The 23,093-nt window shown below is 34.3% G+C and overlaps 1 protein-coding gene across 9 annotated transcripts in view; it reads left to right on the top strand.

The window, feature by feature from the left end:
• Window positions 1-23,093, top strand: part of KIAA0825 (KIAA0825 ortholog) — a 393,004-nt gene that overhangs the window by 45,582 nt on the left and 324,329 nt on the right. For 7 of the 9 annotated variants that reach the window (XM_034656498.1, XM_034656501.1, XM_034656500.1 and 4 more), the window contains 2 exons: window positions 8,712-8,880; window positions 11,900-12,569. In XM_034656498.1, coding sequence (XP_034512389.1) covers window positions 8,712-8,880; window positions 11,900-12,569 — 839 coding nt within the window. Of the gene's footprint in view, window positions 1-8,711; window positions 8,881-11,899; window positions 13,659-23,093 lie in introns of those variants that run through there. The other 2 variants (XM_034656504.1, XM_034656503.1) reach the window with 2 other exon arrangements.

Raw genomic sequence — 23,093 nt, 5'->3', positions numbered from 1 at the left:
ATGGCAAATCATTTACTTTTAATATATATCAGAATTGGTAACAGGAAGGTAAATAACCTGTCAAAGAGGAATACTATGTGTGTTGTAGCCACAAACTCAACTTAGTTCAGTAACTGAAAACTGCACATGGCATTGAATATATTTTGGGCTAAATGGAACTTAATAGTTAACAAGATACTGAGGTATATGTTTTATTGGGATCACTATCTATGACATAGAATGATTTTCTCTTAATATTCAGTTAGATAGATAAAATTATATCATTAAAATTTACCTTTCTGTTTTCTAAAGTGTTTTTTTTTTCAAGATTTTATTTATTTATTTCAAAAAGAGAGCACAGTGGGGGGAGGAGCAGAGACAGAGGCAGAGGGAGAAACAGGTTCTGCTCTGAGCAGGGAGCCCCACGCGGGGCACCATCCCAGGAGCCTGGGATCATCACCTGAGATACTTAACCAACTGAGCCACCCAGGCGCCCCTCTGTTTTCTAAATATAGACAGTCTTTGGGTGTCCCTTAAGACCTAAGTTTTGGTGGTACTGGTACAGGATTACTACTTTTTTTTTTTTTTTTTAACCTGAAGAAAGAAAAGGAAGTGTTATCATGGATAATATTTGTCTTAATCCAGGAGATGGGGGCAAGGGTGGGAGGCATTAAATTGTCACAGAACATTAGATACATGGTTTCTATAAATTTAATCATGCTTATTTACAGAGGATACATATTCTGTAGATTACATTTACTTTTCACATAATGTTTGTTTTTTTGTGTGTTTATAATATGAAATTTTGGGGGGAGTTTTCCACGTGATAGCCTAAAGTTATGAAAGAAGTAACCAAAAGAAATCTTCAAATAAGCTGTCAGCTTAGGGCTTGTCATGGTAGAACCACAAATCTGCCAGTGGACACACATTCACATTTATATATAATATAAATATAAATATAAATATATATATATATATATTAGATTTTATTTATTTGACAGAGACAGCTAGTGAGAGAGGGAACACAAGCAGGGGGAGTGGGAGAGAAAGAAGCAGGCTCCCAGCGGGGCAGGGAGCCTGATGCGGGCCTCGATCCCAGGACCCTGGGATCACGCCCTGAGCCGAAGGCAGACGCTTAATGACTGAGCCACCCAGGCGCCCCAACACATTAATATATTTTATGGCCGTAGCAAATTATATAAAATGAAAATTAGTCATTTCAGACTGTGCTGAGTATGATTATTTCTGGCAGTATTTTGGCACTTATTTAGTAATAACAAGAGGATGCAAATTAATAGTTTTTTAATTTCAGTATGTGTACTTCTCTTTTGTGTTCTCTATTCTTATATATTTCATCTGACAGAATCCCTACCTCTTCTTCTAAGTTACTGAACAAGAGTAGGCTACATGGAAAGAAACCTGGAAGGTTTCTGCATCTATCTTTGAACCCAGAGTAAGACTTAAGTAGGCACTTTACAGTTTCCCCCACGTGGGCCCTCCTCTGTACTCTTGTCCTCTTCAGAATTGGTAACACTTCCAGGCAGACAGACAGCAATCCTGGACTTCAGCAGCCCAACAGCCTTAAACTTTGCCTGACCCCATTTACATTTCGTACTTTTTGAATGTATGTAGTTCTCCCACTGAAGCTTTCAACCTGAAGTCCCATGATGCACGCAGGTAGAAGTGGAGGTAAGGGAGAAGGTGACAAGCCACCCCGTCTTTCATGGTGGCCTATGGAGCCACTTTCTTCTCATCATTTTCTGTCACTATTAGCTCCACTATTTGAATGTCTGTGGTGTTCTAACTCTTTTCTCCATACTCCTGTGTTGTGTGCCCTCAATGTCTGCTTTAGGAGGATGAATAGTAGGGTAAATTGTGGGACCAGTAGCCCCATTAAATAATTAGTAAATGATTGTTTCAAACAATACTTGCATTGTAAGTGTTTGACATTTTTTTAAAGTGTAATTTTTATTTTTGTATGTGTTAGCTTCACCTGCTCTTGCTCAAATGTGTGTAAGGCAATAACAAATTTTTATTTGAGGATATTTTCAAAGAATACTATTATAATTATCTTTCCATGGGAAATAAAAGGAAGCAAGTGTCTGCCTGTTTATAAGTTGTTATGATAATAAAAATGTGAATAATAGTGTACTAAAAATCCACACTTGATTAAGAGTGAGCCAACAATAGTTAGGCCACTATTTCCCAGGGAGGATGGTAGTTAATTGGCCCCTGGGAAGGAATCACTCCTGAGGTAAAAAACCAGAGGTGCATGGGGAACCCCCGGCCCAGCTCTGAGAGGAAGAAGGAGATACTAGGAAGGAAGGAGATACTAAAAGAGAACTGAGTGGTGGTAATGAGAGGCACATGCTGTGGCTGGCTCACCTGTCCTGTTAGATAGTTGATACCTTGAGATCTAACCCAACCCTAACAGTTTTCCCTGGAAAAGAGCCTCCTCGGGGATTTAGTGGAGGCAACACTTTGTCTAAAAAGAGCCACCAACAAGAGCAACTGGCTAGCTCAGTCAGAGGAGCACATGACTCTTGAGCACAGGGTCATGAGTTTGGGTCCCACTTTGGGTGTAGAGATGACTTAGATGAATAAATAAATAAACTTAAAAAAAAAAGAGTTACTAACATCATAGGCTTTTGTAATCACAGTCCTAATTCTAGAATGGCATGACTAAGAATATCCTTCTTTGGGATGGCATGGGAGCTGAAGGTTGGTTGGAGGGAATTTGAAAGCTGAGACTATTACTTCCTTCATTTCTACTTTAAAGACTTCAACTGTTCAACACTGCCTAAACAGTCCTGCCACAAAGTAGGTTAGAAGATAGTCAATAAATGTGTGTTAGACATGTTTGTTAGGCATCTATTGTGTTTGCTGTATCTTTAGCTAGCGTGAAGTTAGATGAGTAGAATGGGACAGAAGAAGCTGTCATCAAATGCTAGTTTTCTTTTCCACTGAGTATTCTTACATCATAAAAGTAATACATACTAATAGAAATTTTCTGACAGTAGAGAAAGGCATATATGAGGAAAAGTTCAGTACAGCAGGGCAGAGATGAGGTACAGTGCTCCTCTGACCCTCCTAGTTTTATTCTTCAGAGGTAACCTTTGTTCAGAAGTTATTGCATAACTATCCAGAAATAGTCTCTGCATATATATATGCATGCACCCAAAAATATATTACTTATGAGAATTAAATGATATACCGCAATTAAATTTTTTTACTTAATATATTTTTTAAGTCTCTCCATGTGATTATACCTCATCTTTTAGATTTCACTTGTAGGGGTGTGCAGCAATTTATTAAGCCAATTCCTTCTTGATGAACATTACGTTATTTGTAGTATTTCTGCCGTCACTTCACTTATGCATGCATGTGTGTATTCTTCCTTCCTTATGAGAGTTTATCTATGAGATTATTTCGTAGAATTTATACACTTAGCTGTTGCAAAATTGTTCTCCTGCAATGCTAACACTGTCTTCTCTCCCATAAGCAGTGTATGAGAAGGCATGCTGTATGTCCTGCCTCCTCACAATATGACCAGTGGTGTTATTAAATCCCTGTTTGTAAGGTCTAGTCAAACCTATTGCCTGGCTTGGAAGTTGGGGAAGTACTTCACAACTGAAATTTTCTGAAAGCGCTGTGGACTTTTACGTTGGCATACCCCTATACTGGGTCGGAACTTTCTTGAAGCGGCCTAGACCATTCAGGAGCCTCTCTAAACTGCTGTTGTGAGGATTGGTGGTATAAAGCAACAAATAACAAAGGGTCCTAACCCAAAAGTTTCTTTCTTACTATCTTCCTCATAGAATAACTGAACAAAAGGTGGATTAACAATGGACAGGCATCTTGGGAGGCTATTAATATATTTCATATGAGAGCTAAGAAGAGCCTGAAGCCAGTCTTTCACAATAGAAATGGAAAGGGGAGGATCTATTTAAGAAAGATCTAAAGAGAGTGTCAACAGGATTTGATGTTGAGGATGTTTTTTCCTTGAAAGTATACTTAAGGGCCAAAACCTCTTTGAAATAAAAGATAGTTTGGCATAAATGTTGGATTTCTTACTGTACTTTTTAGCATTAAAGTAGTTGTTTTATGAATTCTTTTCTCAACCTTTTAAAAAAGTTTGTCTCAGGAAAATAAGTTTTTATTTCATGGCTGACTTAAACTTTAATTACATGCTCATTTTTATACATCAGACCTCTTCCTTATTATCTGTTAATTCCAAGGAATTTTAGCAATCTAGTTAGATAAGCTGGGCTTACCTAAAAACTGGAAAACTATTTATCGTACAACTATTTCTTTGTGCTTTTAAACATGTGATAGTTGCTTGCAAAAGCCTTTTCCTTACACTGAATTTATGTTATGGGTGAACAGTACAAACAAGAGCATCAGAAATAGAAAATTAAAATTTTTCTTAATGTTTAGATTTCCCATGCTGTAGAAATAGTTCTTAATCTCTACTGTGACACCTCTACTCTGATTTTAAAAATAAAAATAGAAATTCTGACTTTCCATGAGAACATATATAGATGTTTTCTACAACCTTCATATCAAATAGTTCTCGTAATTTTTCCCAGTGGAACATATTTTTTTTTTTTCTTTTGAACTATTTTGTGGTGGAATAATAAAGCCTGTGTTTAAATCTTGAAAGAACTTTTACAATAAAGTTTCTAGATTTTATATCATAAATATTCTGTTCTCTTTTTCTCAGTTCCTCTCCCTGTCTTCAGCTACACCAGCCTGGTAACAATAGGTTCTTGTGCTGTTCGTATTTAATGCTGTCTGTTTAACTATAGGACATCTCAGTCCTTTTGAATGTAAGAAATGTATATATACACACCTACATACATGCATAAATATACTTGTGACCATAAAAATAAACTCCTATTTTTTATTATCCAAATAAATATAGTTTTATTTTTTTTTTTTTAAGATTTTATTTATTTATTCGACAGAGATAGAGACAGCCAGTGAGAGAGGGAACACAAGCGGGGAGTGGGAGAGGAAGAAGCAGGCTCATAGTGGAGGAGCCTGATGTGGGGCTCGATCCCATAATGCCGGGATCACGCCCTGAGCCAAAGGCAGACGCTCGACCGCTGTGCCACCCAGGCGCCCCCAAATAAATATAGTTTTAAAGTGACATGGCAGTAAGATTAGATCATCAGCACTCAATTCTCACAACTCAGATGTCAGGGAATTCTAAGTACAGTGATTCCATTAATTTTCTTAAAGCATCAATATCCTTGCATATAATCTCCTTTTGTACAAGGTTTCTCTATCTCCCACAGGCACATTTAGCAAATCCCTTAGCAGATCCCTCCTATGAACTCCCTTAGCACTGTACACACCTCTTACCAAATCTTAATGTAATGTAGGTTTTTATTTACAGGTCTGTCTCTCATTAGACAGAATTCTTTCAGGGATGGGACCATGTCTTCTTCACATTTGGATCCCAAATATATATCACAGTACCTGCCATATATTCAGGATTCAGTTAATGTTTATCGAACATGCCTCCATTCAATAAGTCATTTTTACACTCAAGGTACCCAGGAGTGAATGTTGAATGAGAAAATTACCACAGATATCCTTTTAAAAAAAGCATACTGCATATTGCATTTTAAAAATGGTCTTTATAAATTGATTTACACACAGCCTGTCAGTAGTGCCTCTACTTGCACACATCGTTAACTCAGATAATTCAGAGTCATTATAATTAAGCACATTGGGTTCAAAGTTATTAAGAAATGTTGAGACATGAAAAGGCATAAAGAGTATTATGATAAACATCCATGTACCCACCAACCAGTTTAAGGAATAAAACTATACCAGCACTGCTAAGGTCATTATGTACCTGTCCCCAATCTCATCCCACTTTCATCTCCACCCTGGATTTCATGACGTTGATCATTCTAGTACATTTCCTTACACTTTTACTGCCTCTGCTTTCAATCCTGAACAGTATGTACCGTTGTAGTGCATATTTTCAAGCTATTACAGGGATAGTATCATACTGTGTATATTCATTTGTACCTTTTCCCCTCAACAGATAATATTTGTTAGATTCTTCCATGCTGATAACTGTATTTCTCCTGTATTTTCATGGCTCTATTCTACTCAATGAATTAACTATTTAAGAATTCTCCTGTTGATAGACATGTTAGGTGTTTTCAGTGGGTAAAGCTAACAAGATGCTTTAGAAACTTCTTGGTAAGCCAACTAATGGTGTAAATTTGAGCATTCCAACTGTTGAGGGAAGAGCTCCTACCTCTGTTGTTAGACTGTTGACATTTTTAGCCTAATGTTTGGGATCTAAGAATAAATGTGTTAATTGGACTTCTATTTGTTGAATTATCTTGGTGATTTTTCATGACTGACCTTGCTTTTAAGGAAAATTTGAAGCATCTTACAGTTAATCAGAAGACCCTTGAACCAGAATAAAGACAAGTATCAGGTTATTTCAGAAAACCTAGACTAGGATCTTCTATCATCTACCTCTAAAGTTACATAGACCTCCTTCCACCCAAGATTACTGTGCCCTTTTAGATGTTGAAAATTAATTTTGAACTCAATTTTGACCTCAATTAAGAAAGAGAAACTGTCAGATTACATACCAAACTGACTTTCATCTTAAATTTTGAAAATAATACCTTTGTATAGTAATCGGGCAATAAATCTCTAGACTTCAAACTACTGCTCTTTAGAGCAAGGTGTATAGACAGTGGTGAATGGCAGAATGACAAGATATTTAGCCAAATATAAACAAAATCAGGAGTTCTGATATTTAAAATTTTGTGACAAAAACCTGAGATTTCAAAAGCCAGCTCAACTGTCGTAGTTTGTGTCAGTGAGGGAGGTCGTCTGAAATGCAACTGCTCAGTCCCTTTATCAGTGTTTGGACAAATTACTGAAACTATCTGGCCCTCTGAAGGCTTTGCCCTATTTATAAGTTGTAGTTATTGGCCTCTACCCAGATTCAGATGTTAGAGATTAGCCTAAAAGCTGAGTCCTGATTGAAACAGATTTAGGTAGACTCAGCACTGAGTCTTTCCAATTCACATTGCTGTAATCTATTAGGTTTCATTGAATGAGCCACATGAGGATGCTGTAATAAAAACCTTTGATAAAGGGTCCCTAGAGTCAAGGTGTTATGCTTCGGGTATCATGTTTCTCAGTCCATAGAAATGCTTACATAAGTTAAAAAAATATATGCCAATCTCAAGTCAGACTTAGAACTGGTATTCCTGAATAAGACTGTACCGTCAGGAAATTGCGTGGCCTGTGGCCTAAGGAGGTATTATTTTTCTTGTAAGTTCTTTGTTTTCATGAAAAGGTTCTTTGATTCTCAGAATGTATTTGTTTCAAAGTAATTCAGTTTGAATTCACTCATGCTCAGAAGTCTCCTGAAAAGCCTTCCTTAAAGTTTACAGTGTATGTTTTATGGGCAACTCACACCTGATGAATTTTGAAGAGTCATTCATACGACATCAGTTTAAATAATCAGAACTTGGTTTCTAAAGCTTAAATAATTCTGTCACATGGTATATATAATTAATAGCAATGATATTTTCAAAACATTAGTAAGCTTTTTAGCAACAGATACTTCTTAATACCATTAAGGAACAAATGTGTAGCTGTCAATTTTGGATGAGGGCATTCAGCTTCAAAAAAATTTTCCTGTTTATAAGCTTTCTTGCAGTTTAGATATGCTGCCATCAGGTGGTAGTAATATGTCATATCCATGTGGCTCCACAGATGACAGGCTGCTTAAGGTCACCAGTTTACCCCACAAAGATTTATAATCATGAATCCACAGATTTTTTATATGAAAATTAAAATAACATAGTATATCCATTTAGTATCAGAACTAAGGGTACTTTGTATATAATTTTTAAAACAGGTATGTATTAGAAGATTCAATTGGGCAAGTTTTCTTCTGTTCTTATTTATTTGTTTTATTTTTTGATAAGAGTATTATATACCTTCTAAAAATTTGGAAAATTATAGAAGAGTAAAATTTAAAACATCAAATTTCACTCCCCAAAGATAATTGCTATTAACCTTTTGTTTCATGTCCTTCCAGTCTTTTTTTTTTTTAAATATGCAATGTTTAGTACGTTTTTGTTTTTGCTTTTTGAAATGGAGTTCTATAGCAAGAAAAGATACTTGGCTGTCATAATAGTGTATATGCAGCATGTATCTGTCTTTTACAATTTTTGAAAATACAAGGTTTTTGTAACTGCTTTGTGACATTCTAATGTTCCGTTGATGGAAGTTTTCCATAATTTATATAGTCATTCACCTATTAGTAGACAATGTATGTTTATGATCATCAGTCATCAAGAGTATTTTTTTAAAAGTATTTTATCTCTGCCTTCTATCTACTGCCTGTCAAGAGGACCATTATTTCATTGCATCCATGCTTGATTTTTGTTTTAACACAGAATGATTTCTAATTCATCTCAGAGTAGCTAGATATTTTATATTTCCTCCATTGTATTTGAAAGGAAACTGCCAGGAAATCTGAGCATTCCGTTTTCAATTATGAATGAAAATATGTAGTCTCTTTGTTATTGTTTTTATATCATAAAAATGTTTTATAATTTTGTAAATTGTGTACAACCAGGTAGCACATATAAACATCTCAGGGCCTGTAATGTTATGAAATGGAATCATTACCTATTTCCTACCAAAATAATTTTTTCTTTTCTTTTTTATAGCATAGAACATTGCATTAAAGAAATACAGTATGAAGTTAACAAACAGTGTCCAGATGTGCAGCTGCGAACAACAACTGACTGTCTTGAATGGCTAGATGACTATAATTATAATCCACCCAAGTCACCGTCCATTCCCCATGGAGATTTGATAAAATTCCTCAAAACACTGGTAAAAAAATAATAATAATAGTCTTTGTTTTATGCCAAAGTGGGGTGGGTGAACAGGAATACAATTCATTCGATTTCGGTATGTAAATATTTATTTTAGTGTCCACGCTAGCCTGCCATATCTGGGGGTTAGGCTTTTGTTTATATATCCCCAGTGAGATCTAGTGAGCTATTGTTTTTACCTTTTATAATGAGTTGTATCAATAAAAGGTAGTTTTATAGAAATGGAGATTAAATATTATAATTCCAGAATGTGTTGATTGATATGTACCACACACATTTTCTATCAGAAAAGTTCATATTTATTATGTTTTCTGTCTTTCACAACTACTCCTTTTCTCTGTGCTTATTAAGCGTAAGAAAAATCACCATTGATTCTATCTTTTAAGTAGCCTTGTCTATCGTTCCCTGCCTTCCCAAGCTGCAGGCATACCCAGTGTTTTTCAATCAAGGCAGTAATTTCTACAAGACCACTATTAATTGATGGAGAATTATTACATGGGTCATTCTTTGATACTGCCCACTCTCTACGTGACGAATGTGTTCATAGCCTTCCGTGAGAATGCTTACTTTTTACACCTGCATCTATAAGGGGTAGCTAGCTTGCAACAACAGTTTCCCAGAGAACCGGCATTAATTGTTAGAAAGCAGTAGGTCTGTAGCTATGGTTTTAATTTAATTTAGGGGGAAAAAAGGCACTGTTTTTGTCTAAACATCAAACATTGACTAAGGCAGATGTGGAAAATATCTTGAGGTTGTAGATGGCTGAGGATGACAGAATCAGATGGAAAGTTCTTGGCTATCGTCATTATTGCAGATGTCTCTTTAATGTTTGCAAAGTAATAAAAGAAAGAGAAGGGAAGACTGTGCGCCCTGAAGCCTTATTCTTTTAAGAAAATCCTCTCACCCATTATCTCTTGAAGGTGCAGCCCTGAAGAATAAATATGGATATAGTTATTCCTTTAATTTCTATTAAGAGCCATGTGTATTGAATTTCATTAATATTGATGTAATAATGCTTTCTCATTTAATTAAAAGCAAAAGCTTTTAATTATCTTTTAATCTGTCACACATAAGTCATTCTCTATTCACTGCAGGGCAAAGGCCGCTTTAGTTTTGCTCAAATTCATTAGACTGATAGGGTTGTTCCAGACCTAGGTTTTCTTACATAATTGATCATGTTATTTTGAGGAAAAAACCACATTATTAAAACAGATTCAGATTAAAATGACCTTATTATCAAGTTTTTACATGCTGAAAGTGTCGATCTTAACAGCCATTTTTCATAGTCCTCTTTTTTAATAGAAAAAATTTTATTTATTAATTATCTAAGTACTTAAATAAGAAAAAGAGGTCCTCATTCTTGTAGTTGTACTGAAGTTATTCGTAAATTTAAGTAGTCATACTAAAATGTGTGTCTTAAACCTTTTGTAACCTATTATTCTTTAAATGTTCCTTGATCAAGTATTTACAGTTTTAGACTGATTAAAAGAAAACCAAGATAGAGACACTAATATACTTGGTTGTTTCATAGAATTTACCATAATGCTGGCGTTCTGAATTCTATGTAAGGACATTTGTTTTCTAGAAGTATCAAAAGAGCTAAATAGAAGGGGATGAGAGAGAGAGAGAGAGAGAGAGAGAGAGAGAGAGAGAAGTTTCGGAAAGATCGTGCACTTTGGCTCTCTGGAGTCTAGTAGAAAGAGCATGGATGAGAAGAATGAAGCCAGGGTTTCATTCTTGGTTTCATGTTTTATTGTACGTGACATTCGGAAGGTAACTTAAACGTGTTGCACATTAACGTCCTTATCTGTAAATTAGGTTTTTAAATATCTATGTAACAGCGTTTTTATTATGAATAAGCCAGAGACTTGATAGGAAAGTGCTTTTCATATAATAAAATACTATATAGATATTGGATATTATTTATTACAGATAGAACATTAAATTGGACATGACAATGCTTAGAATGACTTGAGAGCAAATTATTGGAATTTGCCTAGGAGTTGTTTATAATTCTGAATCACAGATAATACCTCTGGTATCTTTGTCAGTAAGAAATTTCAAAGCCAGCCTGATTTTATGCCACTTGAATTTTGCTTCCAGTTTTCTTACAATCAGCTTGTTGTTACTCAGAGAATATGAACTAATTTCAGTATTAGCTGAAAAAGACATAATCAGGAAAGTCAGCATGTAAGGAGAATATGTGCATGTAATACAAAGTCCAAAAAGAAAGTAACTTTTTGTCCCTTACTATTCATAATTATACCTACCATTGTTTTCTGTCAGCATGGAAAGAATAAAGGAATAATTTCATATCATCTTTTGGGGAATGATTCTGAGAGTATTTTTTCTCATGTTGACTTAGTTATCTTTTTGGAGAGAACAGAAATATTCTCAGATTAGTTTCCAAGGTAAAATCTTTCTTAACATGGCCCTCAAAAAGGAATTTAAATGAAAGTTAAACTCTTTAAATGTATTAAATTTTATTTCTCGGGATGACAGCTATTAGTAACCTTCAGGGACATACTGTATTTAAGGTCTCTATTTTGTATGTTCATTTGGGGTTCTCTAAGAATAGATATACTCATTCGGGCATGAAAATTTTCTACCAGGAATTACTTAGGGGCATGATCTTGAATTTACTTTGTCTGAGGAGTACATCTCAAACAATGTTTTGCTGCACGTTTTTATTTAGAATTTTTAAGCTGCAGCTAGGGTTATATTGGGGATGGATAACAATGAGGCCTGAAAACTAGATTTTGTTTGGAAAGCTAACTGAAAATATAGAATATCATCTGGGTTTACAAAATTTAACAGATCATAAGACTAACCTTTTAAAATATCTGAATCGATTACATTCCAAATGCAAAAACAAAGCATAACAAAACTTGAAGAGCATTCGAATACTGATTCTAAGTTGACGTGATTTATTATGAAGTTGTGTGACTGTAGAAATCGTTTTTCCTATTACTCTTACAGTTAATCCCATTTCTAATGTTATAATTTACTTTTATTAGCAAGATTTGTTGAAGAGTGAACTAAATCAAGAAGAAATGATACTGGATTTACTTTGGGACCTCTCCTGCCAGAGCAGCATTTCATTCCCATCACTGCTAAGTGGAGCCTCTTTCCATTTCCTCTCTAGGACTTCTCTTCATTCTGTCGAAGATTATTCCTCTATGGATGTAAGGTCTATATGGGATAACATAAGACTACATCTTCGACGCTTCTTAGTGAACAAATTACAAAGCCATAATGAAATAAGCAATTCACAGCCCAAGATTTGGTTGAAAAATCAGTGCATACAACAACTCTTGTTTCTTTATCCAGAATCAGAAGTTATAATCAAGTACCAAAACATACAGAATAAACTGTTGGCTAAACTTTTGCAGAACTATTTTCCTTCTTACAGCAGGGAATCAAATTTAGACATCATGGTTCATGGATTCCAAAGTACAATGCTTAAGTTATACTCCATGATAAAAGAGGATTTTAACATACTACATGAAATTTTAGCTCCAGCCTCAACAGTGAAATTCATTAAAGAAACGTACCTGGATACTGTTACAGAAGAAATGGCAAAATTTCTTGAAAATTTTTGTGAGCTGCAGTTTCAAGAAAGTGCTGTCCGTGTGATTAAAACAAGCAAGAGCTCCAGCAGGCATAGAGGAGCAGTGCATGCTTTGGGTTAGTGAGCTTTTAAATTTGTTTGGTTTAATTTAAGCCTTTTGATATCTTTAATTCTCTAACATTTTTCTTTTTGGTTAAACTTAACCACAAACTTGAAACTAAATCAGAAAAATGAATGTTATGAAATTTTGCGGTACACATTTCCCTAATGCATTTCTTTTTCTGTAAGTACAGTAGTAGAAGTGCTTTTTTTTCCTGTTATTTGAATTATTAAAGATTAAAGATTAAAGATACTGAAAAATGTAAGCCAAAATGTTGCCAATAGGAGTTTTGGTTTTTTTGATTGCATAAATTACTGGGTGAAGCTGTATGTATATATGAATATATACACCAATATTCATATATATAAAACAGAAAGGTATAATTTTTAATTAATTGTAACTTCCAAAGCTGAAACATTATTAGGGAAAAAGAATTGTTAAAAATTTGTTGAAATTTGCATGAACTAAAATTGGAAGTTTAGAATTGTATTCTTTTGGTCAGCCAGTTCCAATAAAGAGCTATTATGAAATGGTAACTGTATGTTAAAATTGGTCACAGAGGCATAACATTTTAACTATAGCGGATTTTAGAGGAACTTCTCCTCTAGTATTATTTCTATAAGAATATACACAAAGAAAAGGTGATTTGAAAATTCCTAATTTTATTTAAAAGATAAAGAAAAAAGAAAGAAACTATTGTGACATAATAAACTTTTCCCTGTTACCATTTTAATTTCCTACTAGTGGAGAAAAATCAAGATAAAAAGTAATATTTTTGAAAATTATCAGTCATGCTTTTATGTAAAAACTCTGAGGTATATTTCTAAATAGGCACATAAGCTATATTTTTTAAGTGTTTGAAAATTGTCATTTGGTGAATTGCTGTCTTTGAATTTATGATCACTTTATAAATATTTCCATAGCTCACTATAGTTTTACATATCTTTCTTAATAAAATGCCAGAATACCAAAATACTGTGATATATGAATTTTCAAATAGTTTATTATTTTCTCTTATATTTTTTATTTTCCTCTGGAAGCGGTATCACATCACAGAACAGACATGCGTCAGCCAAGTTTAGGTTATGGCAGAATACAAAGTCAGTTAATTTAGGAACATTACAGTTTTGCTCAAAGCAAATAGATTTTCATTTTAATTGTTACATAAATTTTAAATGCATTTCATGAGTGTACTTATTTTCTAAAAATTTTTATATTCTCTAAAAGAATTCCTGCTTTCTCGTAAAGTGTTTTCAACATGAAAGTTTTATATGTGCTAAATATAGTTTATAACAGAAGAAAAGATCCATATGGTTGAAAATATGTGTAAGTTGCTATGGAGTCTTTAGGGCTGATATTGAGGTGTTTTCTCATTCGTGAGAGAAAACTATGTGTGTAGGTTTTAACACCAAAATTTGAAACATTTTCTGCAAGTCTAGGTGCACTGATCTTTCTCAAGCTCATTTATCTAACTGTTGGTATGAATCACTTGTTAAATGAATGCTTTCCATATGCCAGGCACTGTGCCATATACATTCTTTTTCTTATTATCCTAATTTCATAAACAAAGAAAGAAGCTTCGAAACGTTAACTTGCCCTGGGTCATATTGTACAGAATCAGGATTTATATGTAGGTCTTTATGTCTCCAAGACCAGTGAATTTAAAGTCCTTCTCTTAAGGTGTAGAATAAAGTGCTTTGTCACTTGTAAAAGAAATTTCAAACAGTACTTTTCAAGCGGGCTACCAGAAAATCAATTCAGTTCAGCTTTATTGAGCACCTACCGTAAGCAAGGCTTTTAGCAGCTACCATTTTTAAGCTTCTGAGCTAGACACAGTAAGAGAAAGAAAACTAAATGAGTAACTGCTGCTAATGTTTTCAAGAACTGCTAAACTAATCTTAATGGGCCAACTGTATTTTCCACTAATATTTGACCCAGTGACCAAATTTTATTTATTAAAGAAATACAGTTTGAGATGAGTGAAATAATATGAGGTATTAATAACACATATTAATGCAATTATAATAATTTATATTCCTATTATAATAAAATCTACATTGACTTGAAAGGGTTATACATTGTTATTTTTAGTATATATCTATGTTTTTATGCTCACCAAGTCTTCCAATATTTTGCCTCAAACTAGAAACGATTTTCATTAGGTAACAATAGCTAACATTTATTGCACCAAACATTGATGTGCATTATTTCATGTAATCCTTCTAACCAACAAGGTAGGTGCCATTATTTATTAACTCTATTATACAGTGAAGAAACTGAGGCATAGACATAGTAAGTAATTTGGTCAAGGTTACAGAGTGAAGCCAGGATTCAAACTGAGGTTTGTCTGACTGCAGATCTTCTACTCTATCACTGTGCTCTGCTGCCTGAAGGAATAGGATAGAAATAGCTCATTCTATTAAAAACACTGCTCTGAAGCCTCTGTATTGCTATTTCTACTTCCGTGTAGTCATTGTTTTACTTGTTTCAAAATTATCCCACCCTCTTCTCATCTGATGACTATGTAACATCAATTTGAAAGTTTCCTGCTTATAATTCCTGTTTTGTAATCTGATGTATCTTTAGCAGTTGGTGTATGTATACTAGTCTTTTTTCTTCCAGCTTTATTGAGCTATAACTGACATATAACGGTGTAAATTAAAAAGTACGATGTGTTGATTGGATACACGTTTTTATAAAATTACCACCATAGCATTAGTTAATATCTCCATTATGTCACATAATTACCATTACTTTCCTGTGGTGCAAACATTTAAGATTTACTCTCTTAACAACTTTCAAGTGTATAATACATTATTGTTAAGTATATTCACATTGGATCCTTAGAAATGATTAACTAGAAATTTGTACCCTTTCATCAATATCTTTCCCCTTCCCCCTTCCCCCATCCCCTGGTAACCACCGTAATACTTTGTTTCTATGAATTAATGTTTTTTTAGATTTCACATGTGTTATCGTAAAGTGTTTGTCTTTTCTCTGACTTATTTCACTTAGCATAATATTTTCAAGGTCCATCCATGTTGTTGCAAATTGTAGGATTTCCTTCTTTCTCACGGCTGAATAATATTCCATCATATGTATATGGAATGTGATATATATATATATATATCTCCATTTTATATCTTCTTTATCCATTTATCCATAGATGGACACTTGGATTGTTTCTGTATCTTGACTATTGTGATTAATGATGCAGTGAACATGGGAGCACAGGTATCTCTTCGATATCCTGTTTTCATTTCCTCTGGATATATACGCAGAAGTGAGATTGCTGATGGTAGTTCTGTTTTTGTGTTTTTTGTAGAACCTCCATACTATATTTCACATTGATTGTACCAATTTACATTCCCACCAATAGTGAACACGGGTTCCTGTTTCTTTATATTCTCACCAATACTTGTTATATCTTATCTTTTTGCTGATCACCATTTTGTAGTTGTGGGGTGATATGTCATTGCAGTTTTGATTTGAATTTTCTGATGATTACTGATGTTTGCCATCTTTTCATTTAGCTTTTGGCCATTTATATATCTTCTTTGGAAAAATGTCTATCCAGGTCTGCTGGAAGTTTTTAAGATTTATTTATTTATTAGTGAGTGGCTGAGTGTGGGTGGGGAGAGGGGCAGAGGGAGAGAGAGTCACAAGCAGACTCTGCGCTGAGCATGGATCCCAACATGGGGCTCGATCCCACAAGCCTGAGATCACAACCTGAACCGAACAAAACCAAGAGTCAGATGCCTAACTGACTCTGCCACCCAGGCACCCCTTGCTGGTCATTTTTAAATTTTGTTGTTGTTGTTGTTGTTGTTATTGAGTTGTAGGAGTTCTTTATATATTTTGGATACTAATTCACTAGTAGATGTATAGTTTGCAAATATTTTCTCCCTATCGTAGGTTGCCTTTTCATTTTGTTGATTATTTCTTGTGCCGTGGAGAAGCTTTTTAGTTGAGTGTAGTCCCATGTAATTTTTGCTTTTGTTGCTTGTGCTTCTGGTATCGCATCTAAAAAATCATTGCCAAGACCAGTGTCAATGCTTTCTTCTAGGGGTTTTATAGTTTCAGAACTTATATTTAAGTCTTTAATCCATTTTGAGTTAATTTTGAAGCGTGTTCTAAGATAGAGTACAACTGAATTCTTCTGCATGTGATTATTCAGTTTTCGTAGCACCATTTATTTAATCCTTTCCCCATTGAGTATCCTTGGTTCGCTTGTCAAATAGTAGCTGACCATATACGTGAGGGTTTATTTCTGAGTTCTCTCTTCTGTTCCTTTGTCTATGTGTCTGTTTTTGTGCATACTGTTTTGATTTATAGGCTTGCAGTATAGCTTGAAATCAGGAAGTGTAATGCCTCTGGCTTTGTTGTTCTTTCCCAGGATTGCTTTGGCTATTTGAGGTCTTTGTAGTTCCATACAAACTTTAGGATTATTTTTTCTATTTCTGTGAAAATCACATTGAAATTTATTTTTAATTTTATTTTTTTAAGTCATCTCTACACCCATTATGGGGCTTGAACTTATAAGCCCAAGATCAAGGTTTGCATACTCCGCTGATTGAGCAGCCAGGTGCCCCTGCATTGAAACTCTCATAGAGATTGCATTGAATCTATAAATGGCTTTGGGTAGAATGGATTTTTAACAGTTTTAATTCTTTCAATCCATGAACATACAGTATTTAAAATTTAGTTGGTTAATGTATTGCTCAATATTTTACTGTTTTTGGTGCTGTTCTGAAGGGGATTGTTTTATTTCCTTTTCAGCTATTTCATTGTTAGTATATAGAAATGGAACTGCTTTCTGTATGTTGATTTTATATCTTGAAACTACTGAGTTCATTGATTAATTATAACAATTTTTTAATGGAGTCTTTAGAATTTTCTGTATAAGATCATCTGCAAACAAAGACAATTTCACTCTTTTTTTTTTTTTTTTTTTTGTTTTGAATGCCTTTTTTTTTTTTTTTAAGGNCAGTATTTAAAATTTAGTTGGTTAATGTATTGCTCAATATTTTACTGTTTTTGGTGCTGTTCTGAAGGGGATTGTTTTATTTCCTTTTCAGCTATTTCATTGTTAGTATATAGAAATGGAACTGCTTTCTGTATGTTGATTTTATATCTTGAAACTACTGAGTTCATTGATCAATTATAACAATTTTTTAATGGAGTCTTTAGAATTTTCTGTATAAGATCATATCATCTGCAAACAAAGACAATTTCACTCTTTTTTTTTTTTTTCTGATTTGAATGCCTTTTATTTCTTTTTCTTGCCTGATTGTCCTGGCTAGGATTTCTAGTATTATGTTGATATGAGTGGTCAGAATGGGCATTCTCGTCTTATTACTGATCTTAGAGGAAAATGTTTCAACCTCTTACCTTTGAGTATGATGGTAGCTGTGGGCTTCTCATAAATGGTCTTTTCTGTGTTGAGGTATGTTCCCTCTATACCAAATTTGCTGCAAATTTTTAATCATGAAAGGATGTTGTATTTTGTCAAATGCCTTTTCTGTATCTATGGAGATGATAATATGATTTTTATCTTTTATTAATGTGGTGTATCATGTTGATTGCATATGTTAAACCATCCTTGCATCCTAGAGATAGATCTCACTTATCATAGTGTATGATCCTTTTAATATTGTGTTGAATTCGGTTTGCTAATATTTTGTTTAGAATTTTTACATCTATATTCATCAGGAATACTGGCTTGTAATTTTATTTTCGTGTAGTGTTCTTATCTGGCTTCAGTGTCTGTGTAATGTTTGGCCTTGTTAGCTGTGTTTGGGAGTGCTCCTTCTCTTCAGTTCTTAATGAACTAATTAACAAACTGATGTCCTATCTGTTTATGCATATACTACTACATACTTGATGAGCTAAGGCAATTTGGACGTACTGAATCCTTAATTGCCTTTGATTTTTCTAGGTAGATTAAGGATTGGTTGTTTTTTTCCCTGAATGATCTATAAATTATCTATTTAAACCTACATATAAACCTATGTATATTTATATCTGTATTTTTAATGTAGTTATATATAGAGAGATAACATTACTTGAGTATCAAAAATAATTACAGCTTTTTATTATGTATAAGGTTTTACATATGTGAATTAATTTAATATTTGAACCTAATTATTCATATTTTAAATGTGAAAAAACTGAGACTTGTAAACATTTTCCAAGGCCACACATAATTATTTTCTAATGATCCACGGAAAGGGAATTTAGTTGTTTGCACTTACTTGGTATATTATTTTGGTATGCTGCTAAATTCCATGGCAAAAACTGTGCAAGGCACTATGGCAATTAGCATAAAAATAATTTACCATGCACTTTCATATTTTCTTTTTGATTTTAACATTCCTGTGTTCTACACTCAAAGTTTTTGCTTTTCTTTTTTAATTAACAGTGATTCATAACTGACTCATGATTTGCTTGTGCTTATTAACTTAGAATCTGACTAGAGGAAGTTTTTATGCTATTTAATTTGATTTTACCAGCTGGCCTTTCTGGTGGTGTGGTGTTCACCTGAGCACGCCAGAGTGAGTTCCACCTGCAACCATGCAGCTGGGTCTTGATTCAAGCTCTCTGGTACATGTATTTAAAGTATGGTGACAATCTCTGTAACCGTTTTCCAAAGATAAAGTGCCAGGCAGACACTTAATGTATTTTATATAAATTAATCCCTTGACTTGAATTCTGCATCTTGGCATTGTATGGTAAACTTTTTTTCTCCTTGATATTCCTATGATTTTGTAATTTTAATTTAATTTTAAGCGCCCTCCTTATAGTGAAACATTTTTTTATATCTACATTTGGAGTGGTTAATTGATCAAAATTACTTTTACTTTTTGAAGTTGTATTTTCTTTGGAGTTAAGGAAAGTGATTGCCATTTTTCTCAAAATTAATTTCTTTGAGACCTTGTGCTGTTTTAGTTTTATAATATATTTAGAAGTATATAGCATGGGGCTCCTGGGTGCCTCAGTCTTAAGTGCCTGCCTTCTGCTTGGGTCATGATTGTGGGGTCCTGGGATCAAGCCCCACCCCAGGCTCCCTGCTCAGCAGGGATTCTACTTCTCCCTGTGCGGCTCCCCTACTTGCTCTCTCTCTCCCTCTGTCAAATAAATAAGTAAAATTTTGAAAAAATTTAAAAAGAAGTATATAGCTTGTATGTTTTGCAATTTGAAGAGAATGATGAAATAATGTTAATATAAATATAGAATCTTTGGTGATCTGTCCTAGAAAAGAATAATATTATTCATTCAGATACTCTTTTACAAAGTTTCAAAAATGACTTAAGAACCAAGATTTCCTCAGTAATTCTGATATTGTTCATCTGTGTCCTCATAGTTTTCTCTAATAATTTTTGGAGAAAATTACCAATTATTTTATAACAATTTATGCTATAATAGTATTTTTTCATTTAATTTGTAAGGCTTTAAATTTTTATTTAAAGTCAAAATAAACAACTTTCTTAAAGCTAGAAATCCACCGTTAGTATTTTGATTATAACCTGATAGCTCATTATCTGGGAGGTCAGATCCATATTTACACATGTACGGGTGTCATCCACATTTCAAAATAGTGCCCTCCTTATATTGAAACATTTTTTATATCTACATTTGGAGTGGTTAATTGATTAAATTACTTTTACTTTTTAAAGTTGTATTTTCTTTAGATTTAAGGAAAGTTATTGCCATTTTTCTCAATATTTAAAAAAGAGAGGATTTGTTTTTGTGTAACAAATTTCAGGCATATCAATCCTCTGTACTTTGTTATGAAATGAGGCGTTAGGAGATTTTATTCATAGGATAAATTTCCTGGTCCCTGTACATCTTACTCTGAATTTTTTTGAGGTTATTGTTAGCTTGAAAAGGAAAGACGTAAGGGAATACAATACATGCCTTTGAATATTTGGAAGGTTCCTAAAGATCTACAGTGGGCGTGAGGTTGAAACTAAGTGGCATCTAAAGCCACTTCGCATTCACAGTCCCTTGCGGTTTTGTTTAAGGAAGATAGAGAGTGGAGAAAACAGAATCCTTCAAGGGATGACAAGATCCTTCAGAGTAAAGAGGACCTTGAAACCAAAATAAAGGTAGAATTCTTGACTAGGGAGGCTCAGATCACAATTGGAAAGTAGGCCAGTCTTAAAGTCACCCCAGTTTCTCTCCTGCTGCTCCAGCAGCTCTGATTAGTTGAGTGATGAGGATCACTCAGGAAAGATGAAGTATCTTGAGGTCAGCATGTAAAATGTTTACAAAAAAGAAGCATTTGTATGAGTATTATTAGAGAAGATTCCAAGCCTTCTAGAAGGACACTGCATCTTTTCACCCTGTCATGTGCTCCTGAGACAGAAGTGAAGAGCTTAGTTAAATCTCTGATGACAATTATGCCTTCTAACCCCACACTAGTAGAAGCTGAAATTTCAAATAACACAAAACAGTAACGGGGAAAAAGAATTCATAAAAGAAAGTAATACCTTTACTCAGTTATTACAAGTTCCTTTAAAATAATAATGTAGTTTCAGGTTTTGTAGCATCGTTAAATTCTAGAAAATGATATTGTTGCTCAGTTTTTTCCCCCGCTGCTTTATCGTGATTGCCATTTTTTAATGAAATACGGGTGCATTCCTTATTTACCATGGGCTCTCAGAAGGTGAAAAGTGCACTTACTGGGAGTCAAGGATCCTGGTCTTGCATCTCCTGCCCCCTTGTTTTGTGACCTTAGGTAAGTTATTTCACCTTTCCAAATTGTTGTAATAGATAAAATTTAAGGGTTATATTAGGTGGTATCTAAGCTCTACATTTTCTCTGACTGTGTGTCGTGGAAATCATTCCACACCCAGATTTTTTACCTACAATTTGTCCCTGGAAGCTGCCACATTTATTTCCCTGCTGACAGTACGGATGTGTTAACTGGCTAAGGGTATGGTTTTGTTCGCCACAAAACCAGATACAAAACCTTCTTTTAGATATTTATCTATATGATTTTTCTTCCCCAAGTGAAACTTGAAAATATATGAAAACTGCCCACCTCCTGTGGTTTTTATTTTTTTGTCTGGATGGATTGGTGAAGAGGGGAGTAGGTGGTTAAACAAAAACAGGAAGTAGAGTCTCTTCTCCCAGCTAACATCTGAAGCTATTCCTCGTGATTATTTTGGGGGTTTCCCCCTTGGTCCCACAACCAAGGGTTTTTGTTTTGTTTTATTTTTAGTTTCTGTTTTTATTTAATTATTTATTTGTTGCAAGGGCATTTTTAGTCAGATAATTGAAAATTAAGATCACACGCAAGAACTGGAAATGCAATTATTCTGTACTGTCGATTACAAAGAAATCCATATGCCTTTTCTCTGGCATGTATTTAAAGCAGACAAGGCAGGGATTTAATAATGACTTGCGTTTTTTTTTTTTTTTTTTTCCCCTGGGGAAGAACCAGCTCATTTCTGCAAGGCTGTAGACAGTAGGCGTGGACAGTACTTTTTCTCTAAAAACCTCTCTGTTTCTGTACAAATCCCTGTATAAGTACAAAATGAAAGCCTCAGAATTAAGCCTAGAAAGCATAGAAGAATGATCTTGTCCTAAAAGTCTGGGTAAAAATTTGATGAGCCATACTATAATGAAACAATTACACATTTTATATTTATTTATTTATTTATTTTTTAAAGATTTTATTTATTTATTTGACAGAGAGAGACAGCCAGCGAGAGAGGGAACACAAGCAGGGGGAGTGGGAGAGGAAGAAGCAGGCTCCTAGCGGAGAAGCCTCATGTGGGACTTGATCCCAGAATGCTGGGATCACGCCCTGAGCCGAAGGCAGACTCTTAACGACTGAGCCACCCAGGCGCCCCGAAACAATTACACATTTTAAACTTTTATAAATAATTTTAGTAATTTTTTTCACATGTAAAGAAAGTCAAAAGTNTGATCCCAGAATGCTGGGATCACGCCCTGAGCCGAAGGCAGACTCTTAACTACTGAGCCACCCAGGCGCCCCGAAACAATTACACATTTTAAACTTTTATAAATAATTTTAGTAATTTTTTTCACATGTAAAGAAAGTCAAAAGTGATGATTTGGGTTTTGGCATCACTGATCCTAAAGCCTTTCCTGTAGCCAGTTTTGTTACATGGCATATTCAGTCCCTTCTTGAGGCTTCTAGAATATGCTAGGGCAACCATGCCATCAGCTGAAAGAAGGGGCTTATCTTCCCTTTTTCTGAGCCAGAAGGGCATTCTCTCTCCATTGAATTTAATTTCTTTCTGTACTGTTCATCTCTACCTAGTAAAAGTATACAAGGTGATCCATTAAGGTGAGGGTAAAAACTAGAACTATTTCATTTTTATTTCATCCTTTATGTATGAGGCAGAACAGGACAAATTCTTCAAGCCATTTAAGATGGTGTTTTGTGTGTTTTAAAGTCATCCTCAGCCATTCTAATTCTTGAATTTTGATAAGGCACATATCACTCAGGATCTGTTTTGCAGGAAATACTTGGATAAAGTATATACTTTGCAAAGGATGCTACTCA

This window comes from Ailuropoda melanoleuca, chromosome 3 (assembly GCF_002007445.2).
Source record: "Ailuropoda melanoleuca isolate Jingjing chromosome 3, ASM200744v2, whole genome shotgun sequence".
Classification (NCBI taxonomy): domain Eukaryota; kingdom Metazoa; phylum Chordata; class Mammalia; order Carnivora; family Ursidae; genus Ailuropoda; species Ailuropoda melanoleuca.
The sequence above is the reverse complement of the archived record's forward strand: the minus strand, read 5'-3'. Positions and strand labels throughout refer to the sequence as shown.